At 35.9% G+C, this 27,240-nt stretch overlaps 2 protein-coding genes, 2 long non-coding RNA genes and 1 pseudogene across 4 annotated transcripts; 3 read left to right on the top strand and 2 right to left on the bottom strand.

Moving 5' to 3' along the window:
- Nucleotides 1-2,418, bottom strand: LOC113775305 (annotated as a pseudogene).
- Nucleotides 2,419-3,702: 1,284 nt separating this feature from the next.
- LOC113775176 lies at nucleotides 3,703-7,221 on the top strand. The gene is made up of 3 exons (XM_027319943.1): nucleotides 3,703-4,015; nucleotides 5,721-6,525; nucleotides 6,921-7,221. Exons 2-3 carry the CDS (start codon nucleotides 5,898-5,900, stop codon nucleotides 7,130-7,132), a joined length of 840 nt encoding a protein of 279 aa, XP_027175744.1. The 5' UTR covers nucleotides 3,703-4,015; nucleotides 5,721-5,897; the 3' UTR covers nucleotides 7,133-7,221.
- A 1,048-nt stretch (nucleotides 7,222-8,269) lies between these two features.
- Nucleotides 8,270-16,812, bottom strand: LOC113774551. Its single transcript, XM_027319091.1, has 8 exons — nucleotides 16,222-16,812; nucleotides 15,185-15,553; nucleotides 14,842-15,101; nucleotides 12,479-12,620; nucleotides 11,915-12,286; nucleotides 11,614-11,745; nucleotides 10,932-11,060; nucleotides 8,270-10,840 (listed from the first exon to the last, which is right to left on the bottom strand). The coding sequence occupies exons 1-8, from the start codon at nucleotides 16,375-16,377 to the stop codon at nucleotides 8,567-8,569; spliced, it is 3,834 nt and encodes a 1,277-aa protein (XP_027174892.1). The 5' UTR covers nucleotides 16,378-16,812; the 3' UTR covers nucleotides 8,270-8,566.
- An 8,253-nt stretch (nucleotides 16,813-25,065) lies between these two features.
- Nucleotides 25,066-25,400, top strand: LOC113773309. The gene is made up of 3 exons (XR_003468804.1): nucleotides 25,066-25,130; nucleotides 25,231-25,293; nucleotides 25,375-25,400. It is a non-coding gene; the product is annotated as an uncharacterized LOC113773309 (long non-coding RNA).
- A 1,064-nt stretch (nucleotides 25,401-26,464) lies between these two features.
- LOC113773350 lies at nucleotides 26,465-27,240 on the top strand. The gene is made up of 3 exons (XR_003468810.1): nucleotides 26,465-26,538; nucleotides 26,704-26,751; nucleotides 27,226-27,240. It is a non-coding gene; the product is annotated as an uncharacterized LOC113773350 (long non-coding RNA).

Raw genomic sequence — 27,240 nt, 5'->3', positions numbered from 1 at the left:
AAATCTCAAAACAACTCCTTTCCATGTTTTTCTTTAGTTCAAGTAAGCCAAGCCATTACTGCATCCTAGTTGCTGGCTCTCTACTAAATGGCAATGTTGAATCTCTTGGCAAACATATCTGTAAACCAATTACAAAAATACTACACAATAAATACTATTCTCGCTTTGAATGAGCAATGAAGCCATCTGTAACACTTCTATACCAGACCATGCATCAAGCAAGAATACTAAAATACACAGATCTAGAATGTTATACAGTAGGACCTCTCTACCTATAGAGCTCAATATCTCTTAGTCCAACCCCAAAAAAAAAGGGGTCATTCAGACAACTCAGTGCTAATCCTCATCAGACGCACTCTCCACCTCCGAAGTACCAGCTTCATAGCATTCATCACTTGTTTCAATCTCTTCTTCTTCGCTTTGACCTTCAACTTTGTCCTCTTCGGCTTCATCAATCAAACTGTCCAGCTGAGGTAGAACTTCAATCCCTTTACATCGGTATACCAACCCAGTTCTCATTACATGATGAAACTTATCCCTGTGTCGAGCAACAGGATGTCGCTCCACTAGTCTTCCCCTGCGGTACCCCTCTCTCAGTGCAACAGTAGTTGTCTTACATTTTAGTGATAAGTAAAATATCCCTGGGTACCTGGTAAATAGTCGAGTAAACCTGTGGGGAAGAATTAACTCCTCTCTCAAGGACCTCAAGTAATTCCTCTTTGTCTTCTTGTAAATAGTCAAGCTCAAAAATTCATGGAGCACACCAACAACTCTCTTCTCCATAAGTTCACTATTTGGGTCAATCCTCCTGGAATCCTCATAGGGAGAGATGTAGGGAAGCTTTTGAAATTCCTCCATCCATGCCTTCACCTTCTTTTGAGCCCCATAGCCTCTGGGAAAACTCATTGGGAACTCTAAAGCTGATTTTCCCCTCTTGAATTCCCGATACTTATAAGCACTTCTTCCATCAGCACCATTATCACTTTCTAATCCTCTCTTCTCATTGCTCTTTTGCAGCTCAGATACAGCAAATTCTTCTTGCCACTGAACAAGCTTCAAACAAGCCAATCCACTTGTTCCTTTAACAATCTGCAAATGATCTGGGAACCTTTTGACTAAATTCTTGTCAAAATCATCTGGCAAACCAAAATCCCATTTCAACGGATGTATTGATTGCAGAGGTATCTGCATATATAACAAACAAAACTCATAATCCATGAAGATATAAAGCATCCAAACTTGCACATTAATTTGATGGTGCAACATCACCGCATCATGCTAGCATTCAACAAATACAAGAAAAGTGATCATATTTATTCATGTGTTGTCCTCTATAAGTATTGACACAAGATCAAATCAGCTAAAAAAGGGCAGATCTCTTGTCTATTCTAGCTCACAGAATTCCATGATATATATATATGCATAGGATGCAAAAGCGAAGACAAATATCACCATTGACACCACTTCACATCATTGTTGATTCTTAGGACAAAATCCATAAAGGTAGCACGAGAAATAATTCATCAACTCTTCAAACAGTAAGAGCTGACCGTCAACAAATTTTTATACAGGAAGACACATCTCAACACAAATAGACCTCCAAACTATTCACATCAACTCCTTGGCATTGGCAGACGAACAAAAGCATATCAACCAAATTGCACAAGAACGGTCAAATTTTTTGGTTCATATGTTTCTCCTTCATCAAAGATAGCCCGACGTCTGCAAGTTTAAAAATCAAATATTTATCCGTTTGATGCCGAACTTAATTAAAGCATAAAGCATAAAACATAAAGCATATTTACCCAACTAAAACAAGACATAAACCAAAAAAAAAAAAACCACACAAAATTTCAGTAAGTAAAAGTGAAAGCAAAATGAGCATACCATTTGGGACTTGGACACATCATGAGGAGGCGGCAAAGCCTTTCAACCAAATCAGTCTGGCATTCATCAAAGACCTTCATTTCTTGCTGACGAAGCAATTTGGCAACATGGGGTCAGCTCAAAACAGGCCAAAGAAGGCCATTTGGGGTGAGGGAACTCGTGGAATAAAGTCGGGAATCTGCGAATGAAACGCAGCGTCGGGACAGTGATGCCCAATAGCTTCTGGGTATTTTCCAGTGATTTGGAGGTCAAATAGCCTGTGGAGGAGCGTGCTATAGCGTCCTTGAGAAGGCAGGCGGCTTTAAGGTCTGTTTTGGACGTCGATTATGTGGTCTAAGGACCGGTTCTTCACCCATTTCAGCCGGACTTTTACTATTGTTCTGATTTGTTGGAAATTGCATAGAAGAAATTGGCCCTTGCTTCTTCCGTTCATGAGTGAGTGAAAAAGAGAAAAAAAAAAGGCGGGAAGAAGAACGAAACGCCGCCGTAAGGAGGCGGGAGGGGTACCTGTCCTCTATTTGAGTGTGTGTGAACCGGAGGAGGAAGAAGAAAGGTGGGAACAGCCAACGACGTCGTTTATTTTTTTCTCCGAATGTAAAACTTAATTGGGCCTTTATTTTGTTTCTTTTGATGATGTTAAGTCTAGTTTGGGCCAACTCACGATTCCAAACCTGAGCAAGTTCTCTTTTTTTTTTTTTTTTTAAATGGTTTGTTATGTTATTTAATCTATAAATATGAAATTGACTTTTTTTTTTTTTTGTCAATTAACACCACCCTATTCGTGTGCTAATATATTATATATATAGTAGAAGAAACTCGAACTAAGTCAAGGGAGCTAAAGATAACAAGGAAAAACTTCACACCCTTTAGATTTAATTACAATTGTAAAGAATTTTGGATTTAATTCTTTCTAGATTTAATTACAGCCGTAAGGGATTCTGAATTTAACTTGCTCTAGATTTAATTACAATTATAAGATATTTTGAAAAAAAATGAATTTTTGAAAATAGAATATTGTCAAGTGCTAGTACCACTTGAGTACGGGGTAAGAAGGCACACTTGAGACGAGCCAATCTCTATTTTGGCCAAAGATTAATTGCCTAAAAACTGAAAATTCCCGCAGATGACAGAGGGTTGAATTCATAATTATTAACCCCAATCCGTTGCCAGAGAAAAGGTAACCAAGAAAATTCTTGTAAACAAAAGGGTAAAATACCAAAAAAACTCCATGTGATTTGATAAATATTCAATTTAATTCCCTCTAATTTGGAAGCCTATACTATAACTCTTTGTGGTGTTGACTAAATTGAAAGTTGGACAGAAAGCATCCAATCCAACGATTGTGTGTGAAATGTAAATATTTCCCCTGCTATATGTAAGATGCTTTCCATTCAATTTTTAATTTAGTCGAAATCACAGGAAATTATAGTGTAATTTTTCAAACTAAAGGGAGTTAAATAAACATTAGACAAATAATCATAGAGAGTTCATTTATATAGGGGCAATACTGACATTTCACGTATAATCGTTAGATTGGATACTTTCAGTCCAATTTTCAAATTAGTTAAAACCACAGAGAGTTATAGTGTAAGTTTCCAAATCAGAGGAAGTTAAATTAAATATTTAATAAATCACAAAGAATTTTTTTTGTATTTTATCCTAAACAAAAAAGGCTTTACATTTACTGGATATAAGCATATCCTTGCCTTGGCAAGCCGCGCCAACTTGTTTTTTCTTGATTTTGATTCAAATACGCAGCAATGGTAACTTTTTTGTCCTGAACGTTCAATTCAACTGAGCAAGAGGCTAGGCATACGATCAGGAGCTTTTCAAAGGGATGTCTAGAAAAGGAACAGACTGTTTTAATGATGCTCCTAATAATTGCTGAAGCAAAATTTGCTTAGGACTAATATGGGCTTTGGGCAATTAAGAATTTTATGATTGCCCCTGCTCTGAATTAGGCCCTCTCCATTCCCTCGTTTAAATCCTGCACCAACTCTTTTCTTCTCCCAAGCCATTTTCAATTTTCCGCTGCAACAAGATAAAGTGATAAACCTCCGTCCCAAACCCCCCTTCTCCCCCAGTTCAAAGTCCCCGCGCGCAGCCCCTTATCTAATTGCCGTTCAAGGTATATTTTTGCTCTGATCTCTTCTTCTGTACTTGTATAGTGTCTTTTTTACTTATCTGGATATGCATGTAAGGTGAAGAACACTATTTTGGTGATATGTGCAATTAGACATGTGATAAACGTTCAGCAAAATTTGTATGGTTCTATGGAGTAACTGAAATAAGCCCTCTTGGGTTTCCTCTCTTGGCTGTGCTTGCTTACTAAAAAGATTGAATTTTGATGCTGTGGAAACCAGTAATTGTAGTCCATCTCTTGTTCACTGAGTAGATAAAGTAATTGAAATAGAGTAGGAAAAGAGATAAATTTATATCAACAGTTGCAATCTGCTAAAACTGAATTTGTGAATTTACTGTCAAGGGCTGGAGCAAAGCTGAAAAACTACGGAAGTTGAGTATGATTGATTAGTTTCTTGACAAACTTTGCTGGGTACTAGGTAAGAGCTTGGCTACATTGGTTTACTTGGCAAGCCAAGCCGGAGATTGGGTCAAATCAAATGGCATTAGAATTTTCATTTGTTAGCTCGTTGAGCTGTTCTTAATTTTTAAACTAGTATAAGATGTGTTCAACCTTCTTTTATTTGCTGGAACCATCCTTGGGAGTATTCATGACTTGAGTTTGAATTTCTTGATTCATTGAATTACCTGAAGGGTTCTTTTTTTTTTTTAATTAGTTTGCCGCAAAAACTGAAAGAGAAAGGGCAGGGTCTCAAATGGGAAGTGGGTAGGGGCAGGGGTGGAAAGTATTTTAAAGCAAATATGATTTATGCAAAGAAACAATGCTTTATTTTAACACCCGTCTAAGCATCCAAGCATGTTAGATGTTGCAGTAGAAAAAATATCCTTCGACTTCCTTAGTTGTTTTACAAGTTGATTTGTTTCCTTTCCTCGCCAATTTAGAATGTTGTCTTATACTTGTCTGCATCAGTACTTTGCTTCTTTCTTTTTCTGGATTTGTCAGGGATATCATTTTATACTAGACTGTTCCTAGCACTATTTCACTCCATGTTAGAGTTGAGCTTGAGTTGAGGTGTGTCTTATCAGGCCAAGCTGAAATTTGATGGCAGTCTGTTGTTCATTGCAATTTGACATATTTTGTTCACTTATAAAAGTTTTTCACAACACCAGGGTTATAGGTTTTTTGTTGTCTCTACTTAAAAGAAATAGTGCGTGAGATGCATATGCTTTTCCAATCATTCCATTTCCTATCTACTGCTGTTTTTCGTCAAGTAGAAAGTTACTGTTTTTAGGAACCATAGAAAGTGGAGTGCATCATTTGGAAAGCGATCGCAAATTTATAAAAGATACTTTCAACTATGAGAATTCTCAAGAATAGTTGGTCCACTTCCGCTTCTGATGAATTGGAAACCATTAATTTCGAGAGTCAATGATTAGGAAGTCTTATTAGGATTTCAAATTTGCAAACAGTTCAGCCCTGATATCTTGATTGTCATGCTATAAGCATTTGCAAGTTGCAACCCTTCTTATATGTGTTTACTTAATAAGAAATCAGTAGGGGATGGAGGAAAATGGCAGAAAAGGAGAAAAGAGGGGGAGGAGCAATAGAGAATCTGCCTAGTGTCCAGTAATTCTAAGGAGTATTTGATGAGTACAGTTCCTTTTGGAACATTATCAAGTCATGCATATGATGGAACTGTTCAATGTAAAGCTGGATCTCCTTTCCTGATCATGTGGCTTGTTTTAATCAGATTGGCAGAGAGAGATAAAACTGAACAAATTTTCTGGCATGCGGATGGAAATGCTATGGTAATGTTAGCATTTTGTCTCCACCAGTTACTGTGACAATGCTAAAGAAGTGACGGATTTTTTACCTCTCCCATACGTGAAACTAAAGATCCTCCTTTGCACCTATAAACTGTGATATCATGAGTTCTATCTTCTCACCGACCTCTCACCTCCGACTTGCACCACTATATCATAGATTAGGAAGTAATCTACATCTACAGTCCCTCTGTTGTTGCTTTAAGCTGTGCCATTTCCTTGGTGGTCGACAGTCTTCAGTTTTGTGTAAATTCCCAACCATTTCGCCTAATCCCAAGCTCAAGTTTCAATCGACTCTTGGGGGTACAAGTCCTGCAAATGAAGGAACAGTTTCTGCGATTAATTTTGAAGATTTAATGGAGAAGGATTGGTCATTTCTTGAGCACGATGATAAAAATTCTAAGGAACAGCACAACCAGAAGCAAGATCAGATCATTTCTGCAGGGGAGGTTGGAGAAACTTCAAGGGTTCTAATTTCAATTGGTTCTGAAGAGTTTGTTGATAAAATTTTTAATTCTTCACCTTGTGAGCAATTGCTTGTTGTTCATGACTCGTTGTTTATATTAGCAAGCATCAAAGAAAAGTATGACAAAGTGAAGTGTTGGCAAGGCGAATTAATTTATTTACCAGAGAAGTGGGCACCTTTTGAAGTTGTGTTTTTGTACTTCCTTCCTGCTTTGCCATTTCAACTTGGCCAGATTCTGGGAACACTTGCCAAGCATTGTTTGCCAGGTAATCTTTATCACATGATCACATCTGCCCTCTTTTTAAGACTTCACATGCTGTATTTCATGTTGGCTTTGCATCTCTCGTGCAAAAGCCTTAGTGATCTGTCACTGACTGTATAAATTATAACCTAGCCTTACATTGCTGCACCCGATGCAAAAATGAATTTTACTAAATTGAGGCCCAAGTATATCTTTTGTTCTTCCATGTATTTTACTTTGAAAACTAATGAGATTCTATAATGAACTGTAGTAGTCGTTTCTGGTTTGGTGCTTTTGAAAAATTACTAAAATACTTGGGATTGTGTCGTTGTGGGTTGAGATGAACTTTCTGGATTAAACTTTAGTATGAAAAATTGCTTTGTTCAATGTTTTTATGATATTTCTCCCGTGCATTATCAGGTGCAAGGGTTGTGATAAGTCATGTGCAAGGGAGGCAAATGGTTCAAGAGCAGCAAAAACAATATCCTGATGTAGTAGCCGCCGAGTTGCCAGACAAGACGACTTTGCAAGATGTTGCTGCTGATAATACATTTGAACTGGTGAAGTTTGTGGATGAACCTGGATTTTACCTTGCAGTCCTGAAATTCCAGACAGAGAACCTTGTTAGATAGTTTTTACATGTGCTCAATTCAAGAAGGTTTTGTAGTGTATCAATGGTTGTGCCTGAGTTCCTCAGTACTCTTTATTGTTCAAGTAGTTAAAGAGTATTTTTCTTCGCCTTTTTTTGTGGTACGTTTTGGATTTTGTAGTTTATCGACAATTTTAGACCTTGAATTCGATGACAATTGGAGCTTCATCAATCAATAACTTGGATTGGACCTCAAACCATTTTGTGCACCTCTCCTTGAGCTACTACCATCTCCAATGCTGGCAAATTGACAAATGATAATCTTGAAGTACAGGATCTGCTGAGACATTGGCCTCGCATTTTCTTAGCTTCGCATGCCAACAATTTTTAGTTCCGAATAGAGCTGTTAACGAATCGAGTTGTTCACGAACAAAGCTCGACTTGACTTGTTTAATCTAAGAGCATGACATTTGATTAAACAAATCAAGTTCAAACTCCAAATCAAGATAGATTAATAATGAATGAATGAACATGAACTTTGTTCACGTACTTTGGTTGTGATCGTGAAAACAAAAGTTATATAAATGACGTTTAGAGTTACACTCATCATTTTCATCTTTATCTTAGTAGTAAGCATCCATGTTTGACTTAACTTGCTTCATATTGTTCCCTCCTTTTATTTCTGCTTCATGTTCATCAATATTTAAACGTTTCTTTTTAATCAGAACTAAACTAAATAATTTTTTAAACAAAATTCATATTAGAACTCGAGCACAAGTTCGAACTTATCCTGTTTTCTGTGAAACGGGTCGAGATTGAATTGAATTTGAACTTATCAGTTCAATAAGTACAAAATTAGACGGCCTGTTTATTTAAGCAAACGATAAAGCAAAGAATTTGATATTTCAAATGGCTTAAACAACCAATAAGAAATGTGAAAAGCTTGTTTAGAAGAAAGATGCAGAAGAGTTGGTGAATGGTTTTCAATGGAGGTGCAAAATTGGTTCCAATCACTCCCAACGGTCATGGTTGCTTACAGCAAAAGGAAGGTACATAGAAGTTAAATACACGCAGTGTAAAAGTGTTTCTGCAGTTAAATTTCCCAGAATAATTAATGAGAATAGATATGGAATGCTGGTTCAAATGCTTAGCTCAGATTTCAAACAAAACGCACACTGAATAACTAATCGCAGTTCTTCTATAGAAATTGCAAGAAGGGACACTATCCCGGGAAAAGCTCCATTAACTTCAAAAAGTTGATCTCATACAGAAAACCTTAAACCATTCTGCAACTTTCTCAAACTCTCTTTCTACACAAGGAACTCTAAGAAAAACAAACAAAATAATTCAATCAACTAAACCATAAAAAGATGCTAAAATTTTCAGAGGAGGATTATTGTATAGTAATGACTAGCTTCCATCACTCAAAGCAGGGACTGAATCTCAAACCGCCTCCTCACACTTGTAACTCTATATATCAGAAGAATGAAAACTTTATCCCATTACTTGCTGCAAACAAGTTATATTCTTCAATAGAACTTTTCTTATTGCAAGTTTGATCACCTTCACTGTGGTCAGCAGATAATTTTGAAGATAAATCTGTGCCAATTTCTTCCTTCAAGGATGTAGGTTCGGACTTCAAACCAGGCGGAACATCTACAGGTCCACCAAAATGAAAAAGGGAGAAGCCTGTATTTCTGACATCAGATCCTTCAGTCTTCAAATTCATCCCCTTTTTGGCAGTAGCAGGTGTTTCCCTTGGCTGCAGCCCATTAGAGACCACCCTCTGTACATTAGCTCCAGCATGGGTTTCTATTGTACCACCTACATTTGAGATCTTCATATGATCCTTTCCATTAATGCCATTGCTTTGAGCAACAGACTGGAAAACAGGCACACGACTGTGGTTAAGCATTTGGGGAGTAGGGTGCTGTAAAGTGCCATACTGCATAAGATGGCTATTCCCATTCAAACCATACCCAAACGGACTAGCAAATAAATAATGATTGGGAGGGGGAAACGCCATAAACCCACTAGTAGGAGCAGCTGGCCAAGAAAGTGGACTTTGATGGTAGTACCCCATTGGAGGAGATTGAAAAATTGGAAACTGCATGCTCTGGTTGTGCAATTGTGGGAGCACAACTTGAGGTTGAGCATTAATGCTCATGTTTGCTCTTCCATTTTCACTATTAGCTTTGGAAGACAAAGTACCCCTGGTGTTTGTGGCTGCATCATTGACAACCTGGCCTTTGACATGCTCCACTCCACATGTATTCTCCCCTTTTACTATCCCAGCATCTTGACATACAGTGATGCCACTTTGAAAGCAGACTGATGTTTCTCTTCCTTCTGAGTTTTGACTAGCATCATCTGAATCTGATGAAGATGAAGATTCAGTGGTTTGAGGATTTGAAGATGATATGTTGCTGTCTCCCTCACTAAGGCAGGATGAGCAGTTATCAGAATTCGAAGAGCTGCTCAGTGATGAATCTAATGTTGCCTGTAAAGATCTTGACATAGGACACAGTTCACCATCCTCATCCGTTGCTTCCTTGTATTGCTGGGATTTTTCTTTTGGATGAAACCCATTTTCGCCATTTCTCTCTGCTTCAGGCTCAGATTTTATTACTGCATGTAAATCCTTGTCCTCATGCTTGATTTGAATAGTGATCCCCGTTAAATTGTCAGAACTGCTAGCAATAGAAGATTCAGGAGCTTGATCAGATTCAGTAGTTTCACCTTTAAAAGTAGAACATCTCAAGGTAACATCAGAGTCTGAGTTACTTCGCAGGTACTTCTGTGATTCCATTGGCTCCCAAACTTTCTTGGTAACACTTGAATCTCGGTTGTAAACATTGCTCCCATTGATAGTTTTGTTCTTGGATCTTCCACAGTTTTCACGCATGTATTCATTGTGGTTTATATGGTAGTAGGGCTTAGACATATCTGATACAGATTCTGACTTAAAGACAGACTTATTTTCCCTGACCATTCTTGACATGTGTGGCTCCACCTTTAATCGAAAATCACTGTATTGATTGCAGCTGCATGCATGAGATTCATACCTGTCATGGATCCTGTTGCTGGAACAAGCAGACTTCTCACTATACTTGGGTCCAACATTTCTGATATTGGACTTCGCAACAAAATTTCTTAGTTGCTTAGCTGGCCCATTAATGCTCCTCACACTCTCAAAATTATCACTGTGATGTCTTGCTTCATATTTGTTAACCATACTCCCATTCTCTGAACCAATCGCATATCTCCGCCTGTCATACCATTTTGAGTATGTATCCTGTTGAAAATCTTTGCGAAACTTCAGCTTTCGACGAGAATATTTCAAGTGATCAATCGGGAAGTGACTCATGCCATCATTTGTATTAGCAAAGTCTCCATCAGGACTATCAGACTGATTTTGCAAATCTGAGTGAATGAACTCATCCAAAAGCTGCTCATCTTGAATATCTGGAGATAGAGACCCAGATGGAATAGCTTCCCCTGTTTCACTGACAAAGTCACCATTACAGATATTATTTGATTCCCCATCAGCAATAGTTGTTAATTCATGCTCTGAAATTTCAGGACCCTGAGAATGTTTAGTTGATTCAGAATATTTCTTCTCTCTATCCTTTTCCTTTTCTCTTAATCTCTCCTTTCTCCGCAGCTTTTTCTCTCTTTCTTTTGTTCTCCTCCGTTCCTTTCGCTCTTCTTCTTCTCGCTTTTCTTTCTCTTCTTCTTCAAGAAGTTTCATCTGTCAGACATTTTAAAATAGAGGATCAGGATAATAAATGGTAAAATTCTGGAGAATCAACTTTTCCCAGATTTTTTAAAATTTTTTATACCTGCTTTTCTAGAGTAATAATCTCCTTGCATGCAACATGGACGCGATCCTCTAACAACTTTAGAGCAAGACACACAAAAATGCTATGAGCATTTTGTCGTGCTGTTCCTTCCCTAAATGCCTTTTCAACCTGCAGATATTGAATCTTGAGTAAGCATTTTATATTTCATTAACTTGTACGTGCACTTATGCACGAAAGCCAAGACAAAGGATATCAGAAACAAAGATGGATGATGAGCAGTCAAAGAATCCAGGGTGAATGATCAGAAGATTATAAAGGAAAAACAAATGATTCTAGAATACAACTTTAATGATCCAATCACAAAGCTGAGGGGAAAACTTTAGCCTCAAAACTGATAAATCTTCTTGACCTCAATTTTTGATTCTTAAGACAGCTTACAGGACTCTTTTTACCATTAAAACTCCTAGATACCAAATCAATTAAAGAAGTTACAAAAAGATAATAAATTAGCCATCCAATGTACTCAAACAATAATGCATTAGGATGCAGATTCCTAGATGATCAACATATTAACTATTGGGATCTGGTAATTGAATGTGTATATATAACTGACCCCCCCCCACAAGGAAACAAAATCAACAAAAATTGGTAATTATATTTTGCACTAAGGACTTGACCCACAGAATAATAATGCTGAAAAAGAGAACAAACAAATACATGCCTGTTCCTTGAAGATTACAGTTGCAGCATCTAGGAGAAACTCTCGAGCAAGTTCAGGACTCTTCGCATGTTTCTGGGGACGGGAGCATTCACTATCTAGCTCATTTCCATCCTTGTCCATGGAATCATCATCCTGCAGATGAACATAACTCTAAATCACTAAACAAAATCGACTCAAAAGTTGGCAACTGTCATATTATGTTAGAAGTAAAGACTTAAAAAACAAGCTTTAGAAGAACTGAAGAGCTCTCATGTTATGTCAGAAACAGAGACTCAAGAAACATGCTTCATAACTTGACTACCTCTTCTTCCTCTGCCTCCTCAGCATGCTCAAAGAACCTTCTAATGCTTTCACCCCTGGTGATGGTGACAAAGCCATCACCAACCACAAGCCTGCAGTGTACACACTGTTGCCCCTTTAAAGCATGAGCTTTAACACAAAGCTCAGTGCACCGACCATCCATTTTCCAAGCCCTTAGAGTAATATAACATGAGTTCAAACCACTCAGATCTAGACCTTTCACTTGAACTCTTCCACTCAAACCGACATTTTCAAACTCCAAAATATCACATTTCCCTTCTCCAGTTCCAACTGCCCATTCAAAGTGATGATACGTCCCAAAAGTGTCTACAAATGTTTGTTGCCAATCAGCTTGTACTGTGTCATGAGATACCTGAAATAGAACAGTAAAACATATGAATACCAATTGCAAAAAGAATTTCCTGAACAGAAGATAAACATATACAATATGTATCGGTAACTCAAGGAACTAATGAAACCAACATTTACAGAAGTCCTTTATACAAATGTAATTGAAAAAATATGGAAGTTGTTGTCTTCTCAGTGATAAATGAAAATTACAAACCTCGTATTGGAAGGCCGTGTCTGCAACACAAAACCAACTGGTGCAGCGAGGTTCCCTTCTCATTCTTTTTAGTTCCTTCAGCTCCTTAAACTCACGTATTACATTTCGTCTGCAATCTCTACAAAACCTCTTGCTATCAAACCTGTATGAAGCCAAGATTTTCAGGATTAGCAACAAACACATTAAAATCACAATAATGTTCTTTATGAGCTCACCAGGAGACACATGAAGTACACGAGAAGTCCATAACAACAAAGTTCACATCATATACAAGAAGCACTATTCTTCTGATTCCATATTTATTTACAATCGCCTCAGCTCTTGAACCAAATCTCTCCAATGTCCATAAGTGTCTTAACCAGAGATATTATCTCCAGTTTCTTTCTCACCAATATGCAAACAAATTTATAGCACATTTAGACTTATCAAAATAAGAAGCAGATCCCAAATTGGGAATGTTCAGTTAATAAGCAAACAAAACCTTGAGCCTTCACCTAAAAGAAGATAATCCTAAAAAAAAATCCAGGCAGTAAGTCATTGTTATTGAATCGTGTAACTTATAGGAAGAAAATGCTAAATTGGTAGAATAGAGGATTGCCATTATTGTAAACATTAGCATCAAAGCATAAGTATGCAAAAGATCATAACTATCAGTTTCTTCTCTTTTCAAAGATAATTCAACTCATAGAGAACCACAAGCAGTATATATGTGCATGTGTGTGTAAACACGAGCAATACAGTACCACAAGGTCCACAAATTTATAAGAAGAGCCAAAAAATGAGTTATAACAAAATTTATTTTGTTTTGTTATAGATCCGTCTTGTATCATCTAATCTTAATTCTACCTACAACTTCCAAATAAAGAGGCAATATTAGTCATACAACCATGAGTGGAAAGCAAATTACTGAAATTACTAAAAGGAAGCAAAATTACACATGTTGAAGATGAAAAAAATTTGTACAAGGAGTCAGACTGATAGTAACGGAATTGTTCTCCAAGTTCAAGGTATCGGAATATTTGATCCCTAAGTGTAAGGAGAAAAACGCTAAGGGCACAATGTCATGTATCGTTCCAAACTCCCAAAAATAGAGAAAGTTTGGGACATTGACAAAGATATCTTGGACCTTTGCACCTACCAAAAACCACATTTTCCATTTCTATACAGTCTTGAACAAGGTGGAACTGGATCTAATCAGAAAAATTATGCAAATTTTCCCAAAACTTATATTTGTACAGCATAGAACATAATGAATCACTGTATGAAGATTTACAAAGTATGATTGTACTAGCAACATTCTAGGGTCATATCCTTAAAACAAGTAATATAAATTAATTCTGTTAAGTAGCATTCTCCAGTGGAAAGCATGAAAAATACTAGAACACTTTGTGTGCAGCAAAAAAAGGACCAGGATTGCATTAATTAAGTACAATGAACTGGCATCAAAGAAGGCATAAGGCAGCAAGGGAAGCAGACTCAAATGTAGACAAAAAGGCATAAGGCAGCAAGGGAAGTAGACTCAAATGCAGAAAAAAAGGAGGCAGGAATTAGACATCACTCATAACAGTTGTCAAATTTCTTAGTCCATGCTATCTACTCTACATAATGCTTGTATGCTCACTATTCAATAAATGATAGATCTTTTACTTGTTACAAAATAGTAGTCAATATGTTACACCCATCCCTCCATTCTCATCTTTTTGTAAGTTATCGAAACCTGTAGTTCAAGAAAACATTTATTTGGTTCCACCCAGAAAAATGCTGGATAAATACAATCTTCTGGAACAGTCTGGGGACCTTCAGAATACTTTTCAAATCAATTTACCGGTCTGTAATTTACCAAAAAAAGGTTTACAAGAGAATATGACAGTTTTAAGATAGTTTTTGTTTTGAAATGCAGTCCACAACCACGGCGTAAAATAGACTTGTCCACTTCCAGTGGCAGCGTACTCATCCAATTCCGCAGCAAAATGCTGTTTGTCTACTGCCTCAAGATGAGCTATTGAAAGTCCTGAATGATCGGTCAACCAAGTCATTGACTCAACGTTCTAAATGGCACAAAATAGAACGATGAATAGCATCAAAATATATGAGAGCTACTGAAACTGAAATTTTCCAAAACAGCTAAAATCCTCCAAAAGAGAAAATAATAGGAGATGATTCGCTTTTGGATCACACAATTAATGCTCAATCTTGGCACCTTCTGAATAAGTTTCAGACCATTAAAGCCTTACACCTCTGTTTAATAAATTTCCACAACAGAATACACAACTTTTCAACTTAACATTGATATCCTGGTTGGATTCGTAAGTTCATGTTGAAGCAAAAACCAGAACAGTTTAACCAAAAACCTTAACACAGACCTGTACATAAGTCTTTCAATAAAATCCTCTTCCTTCATTCTTAACAGGGATAGCCGGGTCTCTTCTCCTAGGGCTGACCAAAAATCTACCAACGTGTCGACAGAAAGTCTAGCAGTATGGAGAGCACAGGTTTCTCTCGTTCCATGCCCTCTGCCATATCCACCCATTCCTTGGCTTATCCATCCTCGACCTCCACCACCACATGCATCAGGATAAAGCAACTCCCTTTCTCGTTCCCTAGCCCGTGCACTGTCAAAAACCTGTTTCACATGAGACATTAGCAATAACAAATGGCCAAAACTAACAAGACCAGGGAGACAATTGAGAAATAAATGAAGCATACATTTTGGATGCCCTTCAGGGATTCTGAATACAGGTAACAGTCTAAAACTGTAAGTGTTCCTTCTCGTGTCGTGGTCAGACCTCCCCAAGGATGGACAGATGGGTCTTGAATATCATCATCACATCCATCAGTCCCACAAAAGTCAACATCGTTCTGATTCTTCAAAGCTCCCAACCTGTTGCAAGGATACTGGGTGCCTGCTCCCTCTTGTTGCAAAGACTTTCCATACATGACAATCTGCAAGAAACCTTCAAGCAGTAACCCATTGCACCTAGAGCAATACATATTCTTACGGGCTTGCTCGAAAAGCGTTTGCTTGTCAATCCTCAGAAGCTCCTGCCGAGCTTGCGGTGATAGCTCATTCCAGAACTAAAACACAACAAAGTAAAAATTCCTTATTATTCATTAGTTCCAGTTTCACGAATAAAAATGTATACTTCAAAGCCCATAGCCCTTTTCAGAGCTCACCAATTTAAAGTTCATTGAAGCAATAACACAATCCTTTTACAAGACACAATTTTAGCATATATAATTAATTCAATCTGACAACAACAAAACATCACTCTAGATTGCAACTCTAGAGCTGCCCCTAGAGGAGAAAGAGCAAATTCAAATAAAATCTCTGCGCAACTTTGAGTGACTTCAACTACTACTCTAACATACTAGGGAGCGTTTAATCATAGTCAGAAACTCAGAAAACATAAATAAATAAATGCTGTTTCAAAGCTTCAATGTCAGTTTAAATTCCATTATATGCTGTAAAAACTGGGTGAACAAAAATGTGTGTGCCATTGTGTATACACAAGGAATTTGCAGGCATAGATAGGATTTCGATCTAAAAAATCACACAAGCATTAGATAACCCCAAAAACACTTCCAATCAACTAAAAAAGCTTCAGATACCAACAATGGTTGAATGACTAAATCCATTTAAGATTCCAACATATCAAGCTAACAATCAACAGTAAGGCCATAAACGTATATCTAAACGAAAATCATCCAAAACAATTTAATTGAAGCCAATTGAATTTAAGCACCTTCTGAAGTTGATTATAGCTGATATCCTCTCGATGTTTGGACCAGAAGCCATTGCTGGAAGAAAGCGACTTATAAGACGGCGTTGCTCCTTTGGCAAATTGGTGATCATTTCTCTCCGCCGCAGCCGCAGCTGCAGCAGATGCTATCCCTGGCATATCGCAAAATAATCAAAGTAGATTTAAAAAATTCCCAGTTTTATCTCAATTCCTACGAGATTCAATCCTCATCATCAATAATTCCTTCATTCATTGATTCCCCTTTCTTCTCCCACCAATCCCCACAAACCCAAATCCAAAAATTCTAAAATATATAAAAGAACCGATTCCTTGGCATCGGATTTCTATTCATAATCATCAATGCATAAAACTGCAGCATCGGTTAAATTAAATTAATCTCAAACAGATCCGAAAATGGATTTTTAGGAAATGGAAAATTGAATTTATATATCTGGAAATCTGTGATTGAAAATTGGCTAAATTGGATTCAGGTAAGATCGAAGAGGGAGATTTATGATCGATAATTTGGAGAGAGGAGGAAAGCTTTTGGGTAGAAAGAAAGGGGTTTGAGGCTGATGAGATTTGGTGCTATTTTCGTTTATATATTTTTATATACTACATCTGTATTTATATATTTATATATGTATATAGTGTATATATATATATATATATATTGTGTGAAGAAAGTAATAGAGAAATTGAGGCCTGAGAAGAAATGAGAGATGGTGTCATGATGATGGGCTTGTGGGGTTAAAAAACAGGCGGTAAGATACGTAGGAGAAAAGGGGTTAAAATAGCAAAAAACCAAAAAAGAGAAATCAAAGATGGAGGCAGCACCCGCCCTCATTTTACTACTCACAATAATGTCATTGCTATTTTTTTTGGTTAAAAAAAAAGTTTGAATGGATTGGATTCCGATTATCACCGCATGTCAAAGCACGCCTCCGTAATAATAATGTCATTGCCTGTAACTCTCTTTCTAATTAAGAGTTGTTTGGCATCGTCTCAAATGAAAACAAAAAAACAAAAATTCCTCATAAAAAATATTTTCCAAGTAATATAATCCCAAATCATAGTTTGTTTGAATTTCCTCTTATTTGCAAAAAAAAAATATTAATCAGATCATAAACATGAATTTCAATCACATTTTTATCGTTCCGTTTATCTTTTTATCTCACATACATTAGTGTCACTCTTTGCTATGATTTGTGTGTCAAAATAGACTTTGCTTTGCTATGTAAATTTAGCCTATGCCATTGTGTGAGAAAGGCGGAATTAACACTTTTAAAAATTGTTCTTGATATTCCATCTTAAATATTTTTGAAAAAATCGTTCAAAATGTCCCTCATATTTTGTAAAATGATTTTTTTGTTTTTACTTTAAAAAGTGTAATTTTATGTCTCTTATAAATTTACATTCGTCAAATTTGGTCACTATTTAGATTTTCGATTAGTTTTTTTCTGAAATCTACCACGTGCCTTGCACATGATCATAAATTTCATTTTATGAAAAGTGAAGGACTATGAATCGGATTATGTAAAATGTGATTTGATAATTTTATCCCTCAAAAATGATCACGTGAAATGATAGAGTCCAAATTTGACTAATATGAATTTGTAAGACACATAAAATTACACTTTTAAAAGTGAAGGATAAAAAATCATTTTACAAAATGTGAGAGACGTTTTGAACAATTTTCTCACATTTTTTCACTTAGCATAAATATGCATAAGATGGGAAAAAATTTTCATAGTCATTACTTGGACAAGATTAATTGTGTATGCAAAGATTGGTTCTCCCCGAGCAAAATGAACATCTTTTGTTCTTTTTTTTTTTTTTTTGGGTTGTTGATTCTTTTACAAGTCACAACCCTGAAAAAAAAAGACCAAGAAGTAGAATAAATTTTTGCATTGTCAATTTCAGAGTCTGCTTGGACAAGAAGTTTAAACCACCATGTTAAACTTGCATAGTCGTTTGACCAAGTGATCAATAGCTTTCAACTCTTGCAAAGTTAGTCTTCAAGTGTACCGCAAGCTTTAAATTCTTATATACAGTTGAGTCTAAATTGGTTTTAGGGTGGCTTAAGTACGTCCTTAGCACAGTAAAAATTGGACTATTGTCGCAGCAATTTCCATTCCAAATTGATTTAATTCTTATGAAAAATTATTTATATTTCTGAGGTTCTTATTGTCACCTAGAGATCATTTTGTTTTAACGTGCATAGGTATAAATACTGCATCCAATGCAGTATGAGAAAATTTCATGTGTAATACTGCAGTTGCTACAAATCAACTTGTTCATGCATCCAATGCAATGATTTGCGTTTAGTTAATTAACCACGATCGGATTTTGCCAATATTGGCATTTCGAGTGTTTTAAATTGAAGAAAAATTCTAACCAATTTATCGGTGATTGCTTACAATAATGCACAGTCATTGAATGTGTTTAACTAATATAAGCTGATTCAATTAGTAAGAATGGATCGTTTTCTTACAGAAAGTCATGTAGTTGAATCTCGTTACTACTTTGAGGTTGTGCTGATCTAACCTATAATGATAATTGAAACTAAAATTACTAACGTTTTTCTCCAAAAAGTAAAAATGTGGTCATAATTTTCTTGTAGACAACTTGTTGAATGAATTGTTCACGCACACCCTTACATGCACTAATATTGTACAAAACGTAAGGATGCTTGTGAGATTCGACATCAAGACCTTTGCTGTGTCGGGGATGTTGTCAACTTTGAATTTCCTCCAAAAAACTTTGGATATACACAACAATAAATTATGTTGTCATTTCGTTGAAAAAGTGAAATTACACGTCGTCATCTTGCCTTATAGTACCATATACGCCTGGCATAGGACCCAAAGTTACAGCATAACCAGCTCCCTGTCAAGAGATGTGTATGGATTGACAACATTTATCCTTTTATACAGGTCTGCTCGGTTTGTAATTTTATTTTTTTAAAAAAAATTATATTCATAAATACATTTTTTAAATTGATTTTTTATTATTTAAATAATTTTTTTATCTTAAAACCAACTTGTCTTGAGCAAGTTAGCCATAAAAAAAGATTTAAAATCCCGCCTTAGGGTGCGCATCCTATAGCTAAAAAGACGAAGAAACTTTCCGAACAGCCCTTGACCTATTGTCTTTGCACAGTTTTGCCCCCTCAATTATAAATTGTTACAAATAAACCCTTAAAAAATACTTACTTTAATGACTTCTATCAATTTTGGCCATTAGAGGTGACGGAATTAAGGGTAAAACCAACCAAACGAAAAAATCAACCCACGAAAACAGCTTAAAAGGCATCGTTGACTGATCATTTCATCAAATTAGGGTTAGAAAAGGTGGAAGATGAAAGAAGATGAATAAACATTAAACTCCGTATTATTAATTGACTTAATATAGTTGGTTTCCAATCAAATTGATGGTTAATTTTTTTTGTTTGGTTGATTTTGCCCATAATTTTGTTACATTTAACATCCAAAATTGACGAAAGTCCTTAAATTAAGTTTTTTTTTTGAAGGGCTCATTTGCGAATTTATAGTTAAGAGGTCAAAACCATGCAAAGTGAATAGTTTAAGGACTTGTCGAAAAGTTTCCTCAAAAGAAATTCAATGAGTGTGTCAAAACACCCTTTTGATCTAGACGAGTCTGTCTTTCCTTTAGTCTCGTATAGAATCCAGTTGGATTCTTCCTCCTTTATACAATAGGATAGTATGTAGAACATGATAGTATAGATGCTCCTCCTCCTTCTCTGTAAAATAGGATGGTATAGATATTGCCAACTGACTGAAAAAAAAATTGTAATAGATGAAAACTAGTCATATAAATTTTTTCATAAGGAAAAAATTAGAGGCAGCTCTGTCAATAGTACTTACTGCTACTACCACCATTGCTAATGCATCTCGAGTTAATACATTTACGACTGTAACATGTGCCACCTATAATGTCAATCTATCTCCATACTAGTTATTATTGAAGTGGACGACAGAAGTATTCAAGCAACTTGGCTGGCTTTCTCAACCCCTATCGTTTCCTATGGTCGCAGTTTCTTACCATCTTGATTAGTCTTCTGTAATACATTTGTTAATTTTCATCTTGTTTTGTTGGTTAGTGCCTAGTGGATCTGTCAAGCGTGAGGTCCCTCTTAGATGATGGATCTAAGCATATTATTCAACAACATCACGAGTAATTTGACTTCTCTTTTCCATAATTTTGTAGTTATCTTGACTTCACCACACAACCAGATGGAATGAATATGGGGAAACCCATGAAAGTGAAAACTTTAACTCGGTATGCCATGAAAAAGCTAAGGAAGAACAATGCTAATTTGCTAACAAGGACATATGTTTATTCATTCTGGGATAGAGTATTAGAAGTTAGAATAATTTTCTGGTTATGCCCCCAAAAAAAAAAAAAAATCATCCAATCGGTTCTAATTTTAACTGAGAGATGCACTTTAAGCTACACGATTAATTGACTTCTTTGTTTACATTAACATAAGTATCCAAAGGAAGAGATCTAGCTGGTGGAACTGAATCTTACAGTTACCCCAAGGTGTGAGTGATTCCAATTAAAGAATGTGAAAGAAACAAAGAATTCGATTTATTTGACCATGTACAATTTCTTAAGACATATACTATAACGTATACAATCACCTGAAAGAAGCTAATTACATTTTTGTACTAGCTTGACAACATCAATGTTTCAAACTTTTTTGTTTCGGTTTTCAAAACTTGACTTTGCTCACAATTTATTCGTGCATAACATTGGGACTTGGTTTTTGGTTAATTAAAGGCCATGATGTTTGGCTTAGCTTTTGTTTTGGGTTTAGCAGCTACTGCTTATCAAAGAGTTGCTTCGCCTTACACGTATTGGAGAGGGAAGAATTGAAAGGCCATTTATCTGTTTGATGATAATGAAGTATTCGTGGACTAAAGAAAAGTAAATTACAATTTTGCCCCTTTATTTTATTAGGAAAAAAAATGCAATAAGATTAATTTTTTATGCACTGGTTAGTATAAGGATTTTTTTTTTTTAAATACATGGCACTGGATACATGCCACATCTGTAAAAATAATTAAACTTAAATAAAAATTATGCGTCATGTATCTACAGCTACTATTTTTTTTTTTTGTCTGTAACGTCAACTATCTAACCTAATCCGAGAGGAGTCTAAAGAAACTTATATAGACATTAGGAGGTGAATCACCAAGTCAGACTTGTGCACTACCGCACTCTCTGAATTTTTAAGAATAAGAAGTACTATGCTTCTAGGGCTACTAATAATTAAAATAAAAAAAAATAAAAAACCTTGTACATTGACAATTGCATAAAAAATTAATCCATATATCTATACTATATATAAGAAGCACTTTGTGCTTCTACTGTTGGGGATTTCGAGTGCATCCGTTTGCTTTAAGCTCTTGTACCTTGGGCTGCTGTTTTGTACGTTGAGTGGTGGGACCGCTCTTGCTAAATTGGACCCAAGCATTTGATGTGAGTTGACTGCTCCCACTGCTGCTTCAGCTTTTGCGGTGATTTGGACATCCGACTGCTGGCTGTGCAGCTGGCTTTCATAGCTTCTGTTGTACTTCAGAGCTGTGTGGATGGAGAAGGAAAAAAGGCTTTTTCTCTTCAAATTTTAGAATCTAAAATTTATTATAAATGAATGTTTACAAGCGATTTAACGTTGAAATAGGAAAACACAGAATCCCGCTTGCGGGTTTCAGCGTTATTATGCAGTCGGGATTTTTAAATTTTTTGTTCTACTCCACAATTGTGTGGTCTTTTGCTCTTCAAATTTTAGAATCTAAAATTTACTATAAATGAATGTTTACAAGCGATTTAACGTTGAAATAGGAAAACACAGAATCCCGCTTGCGGTTTTCAGCGTTATTATGCAGTCGGGATTTTTAAATTTTTTGTTCTACTCCACAATTGTGTGGATGTCGAAAAAATTTAACCAATCCCAAAAAATTTCAAATCCCTTTGATCATGTGTTATAACGTTTAAAGTAATTTCACTTAAATCATAATCAATGTTTAGAATTGAACTTAAACCATGAATTGAACTTTGTCCGACAAGTTTAATATTAAAACGTGTTTAATATTATCAAATGTCTTTATATTATCAAATTAAACACATTTTGTATTATCAAACATTTTGTTTATATTATCAATTGTTTATCCTTTATATTTATAAGAAGCACTTGGTCCTTCTACTGTTGCTGGGATTTCGAGTGCATCGGGTGCTTCGGGCTCTTGTACGTTGCAATGCTGGTTTGTACGTTGGACCGAAGCACTTGGTGTTTCTACCGTTGCTCAGATTTCGACGCCATCCGCCTGCTCCAGGCTATTGTACGTTGCAGTGCTGGTTTGTACATTGACTCATTGAGTGCTCCCACTCCTGCTTCAGTGCATTTGGACTGCTGGTTTATTGGCTGTGGGCTGTGGACCCTGCCTTGATTATTATTTGTATAGATAGATGGCTTCTGTTGTATTCCAGAGCTGTGCGGATGGGAAAGAAAAAAATGCCTCTTCTCTTGAAATTATAGCTTCACTTAAATGATAAATCAATGTTTAAAATGTGAAATGCGGGAAAAAAAACCAGGAATTTTATTAAATTACTCAATTGAAATGTAAAAAAAAAAAAACAGGAATTTAAGTTCAGACCAGAAGTTTCTGAACTTAAATTCATAGACTTAACAATCATGGAAAAAAACCATGTTTAAAATCTGCAATATGGAAAAAAACCAGGAATTTAATCAAACTACTGAATTAAAATCCAAAAAAAAAACCATCAGAATTATGATAAAACCATTAAATATTAGATAAAAGCCATTAAAATCAGGGAAAAAATCAAGAATTATGATGGACACTAGAATTGGAGCTCATAGATGTAGAGATATTACATACATTTCTAATATGAACATGTATATTTATTAAACCATGAAAACAAATCAAGAATTATGGTTGACATAATAATTGGAGCCTATAGATTTAGAGATTAGAGAAATATTAAATAAACCCTTTATATAGAAATGTATGTAAGTGATAATACGTAGACTTAGATAATATATAGATTCAGATATTTTTAGATTTGTGATAAACATGAGATATACTCTACTCCTGAATCTTGACCAAGAAGCTGAATCATGTGTCAGAAGGGTTAAATCAGTTGTCTGCCACTACCTTTTGTTTTTACTGTTTTGGCCTTTCAGATGCTTATTTTATGGACCAGTTTCCTCCCAAGGTTGGCTCTTTTTGTCATTTGGAATTCCTTTGCCTCGATTTTCCATATTTCTTGTTTCTTACTAATGGACGACGGATACATAGCAAAGATAGATTTCGTGCAAATAGTTTCCTACATTCACAGAACCAGTTTACCTGCAAATTAAATAGTACTTCTTACAGCTTCCTTGAGATCAGGTATTGTTTTATCCTCATCCAAACTTAATTTAGATGAGCTGTTCGTTTGTTTCATGATAGTGTATATTTCTTTCATCTCAATCTCTACTCAGGTGTTCGAAGTTTCTTATAATACGCAGTAGTAGAAGTGGTTCGATTAGCTTCATCTGCTCTCTCCATGGAGGTTTTGTACTCTTTCCCGTTCGTTTAACTGCTTTTCTGTTCTGCCTGAATATATTTAGTTCATACCTCGCTCCTTCTGTACTGATACCCTTGCCGCATTTTACGTAAATAATTTGTCCCTTACGCATCACCGGATATACCTGTTTACGCATATATATACAAAGAATATATATATCTGTCCGTATGCCTACTTTCTTCTTTGTCTGTCTTTGTTTCTGCCTTCGTTTGTGCGTATAAAAAACATGAGGTACTCTAAGCTATGGATAAGGGATGATCGTAAAAGGATAATCGAAATCGTAAAAAGAGAGAAAAATTTGCTGCTCTATCTGTCGAAGAGAAAGAGCCTCGACGCAAAAAGAATAGAGAGGCTTCTAATTGAAAAAAATCCTTGAATAGAGAGGCTTCTAATTGGAAAAAATCCTTTCCAAGTCCTTGCCACAGCAATTTCAACAGGCTTCTAACTCACCAGCTTCTGCATCTATTATACGTACCCTTCCTGCTGAACAATGTTCCCATGGTACATGCTAATCCAAAAACTCTTATTATATTCTCATAATCTGTCTCTTCATGCTCTGTTCATGATAATCTGTCTATTTCTCTTGCTTCATTGATGGTTAGCTTTGAATAATAAAGTTCCCAGACCCGTTCCTTCTCCAACCTTCAAAGACAAGGGAAACGTTCTTGGAAATATTGGTTGTAATCAAGGTTAGTGACAATATTTATTCTTCTTTGCCAACTTTTCTTACAATTTTAACCACTATGTTTACGTATACTAAACTTGGTATTTTTCTCCATGACCTTCAGCTGATTCACGCAGTCAGTTCTCATGCTCTGATTTTACGGAACACTTCAAAGGTACTATTTCTATCTACCATGAATCAATAAATGCGCCTCAAGTTAGCTGTATATGTTTGTTTGTTTCCGGCTACATTGTAGTGGTTTAGGCTGTCCATTGTTTCTTATCCTATTTCAATTGCATTTCCTTTTTTATAATATCCATGGCACCAGTCCCAACTCTATTTATTGTAATAGGTGCTTCAAAACCTGGTATCTGAATTTCTCAGTCTCCAAACAATAGTGGTGAACTATCTTATACTGAGTCGCGTAAAAAATTGAAGGACCAGATTTCTTCATTCTCAAGCTGGGAGAAAGGTACATGGCATACTTTGTTTTAAATGTATTCTTGATACTGATATTATAAACACTATTCTATTGATACAATGATCTATTTCCAACTTTCATACGCAGGGTCTACTTCTAACTCTATGACACAACATACATGTGTAGCCACTGATATCACACACAATGCAGGTAATTTAAGCTTTAAAATTAATCATTGATTGTTGTTCATTATATACAACCATGAACATTATTATCACCAGCTATATTAGTATTCTTCTTTGATTCTTAGATAAATCATTCATATGTATGAACTGCTACAAATTCTTGACAGAAATAGCAGAAAAAACTTCAGGTGATAAATCTTCTTTCAACTTTTTCAAAAAAGTCCTGGTACCATTGTCTCTAACAATCTGATGGACTTTATTTTTAATAGGTTTGTCAGCTCTGCTGCCAACATACCAGGTGTATGAACTTCCTCATAATCCCTCTGCTAAAACAAGAAGAAGTGCAGGTTACTAGCTTTGATGTGAAATTACTACCTTCTGTGCAGAAGAGCTCAAATTAGCATATCACCTACTTAACAACTGTCATAAGATTGTCATTTTATTCTCAATTTAGTTGTATACCTACAAATTTGTTATTTTTGTTCCATGCTCATAGACTCTATTTCACTCTCATGTTTTGCAATAAACCATCTGTAAACTAATTTCAGATTAACAATTGATTAAATAATCAGCTCATTGAAACATACTAAACTCTTTAATTGCTTCTGATATGACTGAAAATGCTCCAGTATTTCTTATGGCAGGCTTTCAAAGCTGCAAAATTAGCTTCTCTGACTGGTTCATAATATCACGCTGACATGCATAAGTAATAGTTCCATTATATAATCTCAAGCCACTTCTGTTCATCCAAATACCTTGATCATATTCGTACCACTATGTATATGAAGCTTATGGCTTCTGCTTCTGATTATATATAGTTGAATCATCCAGGCAGAAGTCATTCATCAGCAAAACAAGTGAAACCTATTAAGAACAAAAAGAAAAAAAGCAGAGGTATACATTAGAAACCACTGGTTGTTCCTCTTCTGCCTTCTTATTTTCACTTCTAACCTTTAGTTTGGCTGAACTAATTGCTAATTTTATAGGTAACCAAGCTGTTGATGGAGTTCATGCACTCCAATTTATTAATGATCAGCCATATACACTATCTGCAAAAGCCTTTTGGTCAAATTGGTGGTCACACCAATGATAGTTTTAACCTTTCAATTAGATTTGACAGCACGGTTAAATCATTGTCTGCCATTACCAAAACTTTGTTACCGTGTTACCCTTCTAGATGCTGATTATGTGGATCCTTAATACCTGACCTTAACCATTTTTGTAATTTCATACTTGTTGGTCTTTGGACGCCCCTACTTCTTGCATCCTACTGATAATGATGCATTGATGCGATAGTGTGTATTTGATAGACAAATGAAGTTTATGCAACTTCCTCTGTATATTCAAGGATCAAATTACTTGCAAATTTCTGTATATATTCAAGAAGAAGAACTCCCAGGGGTTTTCCTTCGCTTGTTTAGGAGAAGAATCAGGTATTCTTTTGTTTTCCAGAAATTTTTTTCACTTCTCCTCCTGGTTTTTCTTTGCTGTTTTTTTGCTCACTTGTTTCAGGTTTATCTATTTATGTTCCTGTGCAATTTTTGGTATTCAGGTCTTTAATGCCCACGTGCATACTGTGCTCAACTTTCTTATCTTAGGTGCCAGTGGATTTGCTTTTGTTATCTTGGTTTGGTATATCAATGGAGGTATTCTGCTCCTTTTTACATATAGTTCACTTTCTTCACATGCATGCTTAGAATGTTAAGTTTTGGGCATCTGGTTTTCAAAATCTGTTTACCCTTTGATCCACATAGCCTGCAACTCTTGCTTTTGGAGTATGCGTGATCATCTCACTCCCCGAGAAACCGCTTGTCATGACTATATTCACAAGCGACGGCTTCTTGTGCCAGAACTTGAGAAAATATTTCTGCTTTGTCTCCTGCTTCTTTGTTTCCTCTTGTGGTTCTTGGTCTTGCTCTTTTACCCCCCTTTCTTGCTGTTTGTTTTGTTCAAGTAATTCTTATTGCTACATCCTTATGTATCTATTTTCCTTAGGATTTTTTTGCTTCTACTTTTCTTTCACCTTTTTTTTTGTGAAGACTTCTTTGCCCAGCAATTATATTGTTATCTATTCTCATATTTTGTTCATCTTTTTTCCTTGAATTTAAACTTTTGATCAGGTGGGATTCCTTCAT

The sequence above is a fragment of the Coffea eugenioides genome, chromosome 6 (assembly GCF_003713205.1).
Source record: "Coffea eugenioides isolate CCC68of chromosome 6, Ceug_1.0, whole genome shotgun sequence".
Classification (NCBI taxonomy): Eukaryota; Viridiplantae; Streptophyta; class Magnoliopsida; order Gentianales; family Rubiaceae; genus Coffea; species Coffea eugenioides.
Note: the sequence above shows the minus strand (reverse complement) of the source record. Positions and strands in the feature narration are given on the sequence as shown.

Coding starts and splice junctions, on each gene's coding strand:
- LOC113774551 (XM_027319091.1), bottom strand. CDS start 16,377: ATGCCAGGGATAGCATCTGCTGCAGCTGCGGCTGCGGCGGAGAGAAAT. Junction 15,102..15,184: donor CCCTGAAGGGCATCCAAAAT/GTATGCTTCATT, acceptor CATGTGAAACAG/GTTTTTGACAGTGCACGGGC. Junction 12,621..14,841: donor ATTGAAAGACTTATGTACAG/GTCTGTGTTAAG, acceptor GGCTTCATACAG/GTTTGATAGCAAGAGGTTTT.
- LOC113775176 (XM_027319943.1), top strand. CDS start 5,898: ATGAGTTCTATCTTCTCACCGACCTCTCACCTCCGACTTGCACCACTA. Junction 6,526..6,920: donor TGCCAAGCATTGTTTGCCAG/GTAATCTTTATC, acceptor GTGCATTATCAG/GTGCAAGGGTTGTGATAAGT.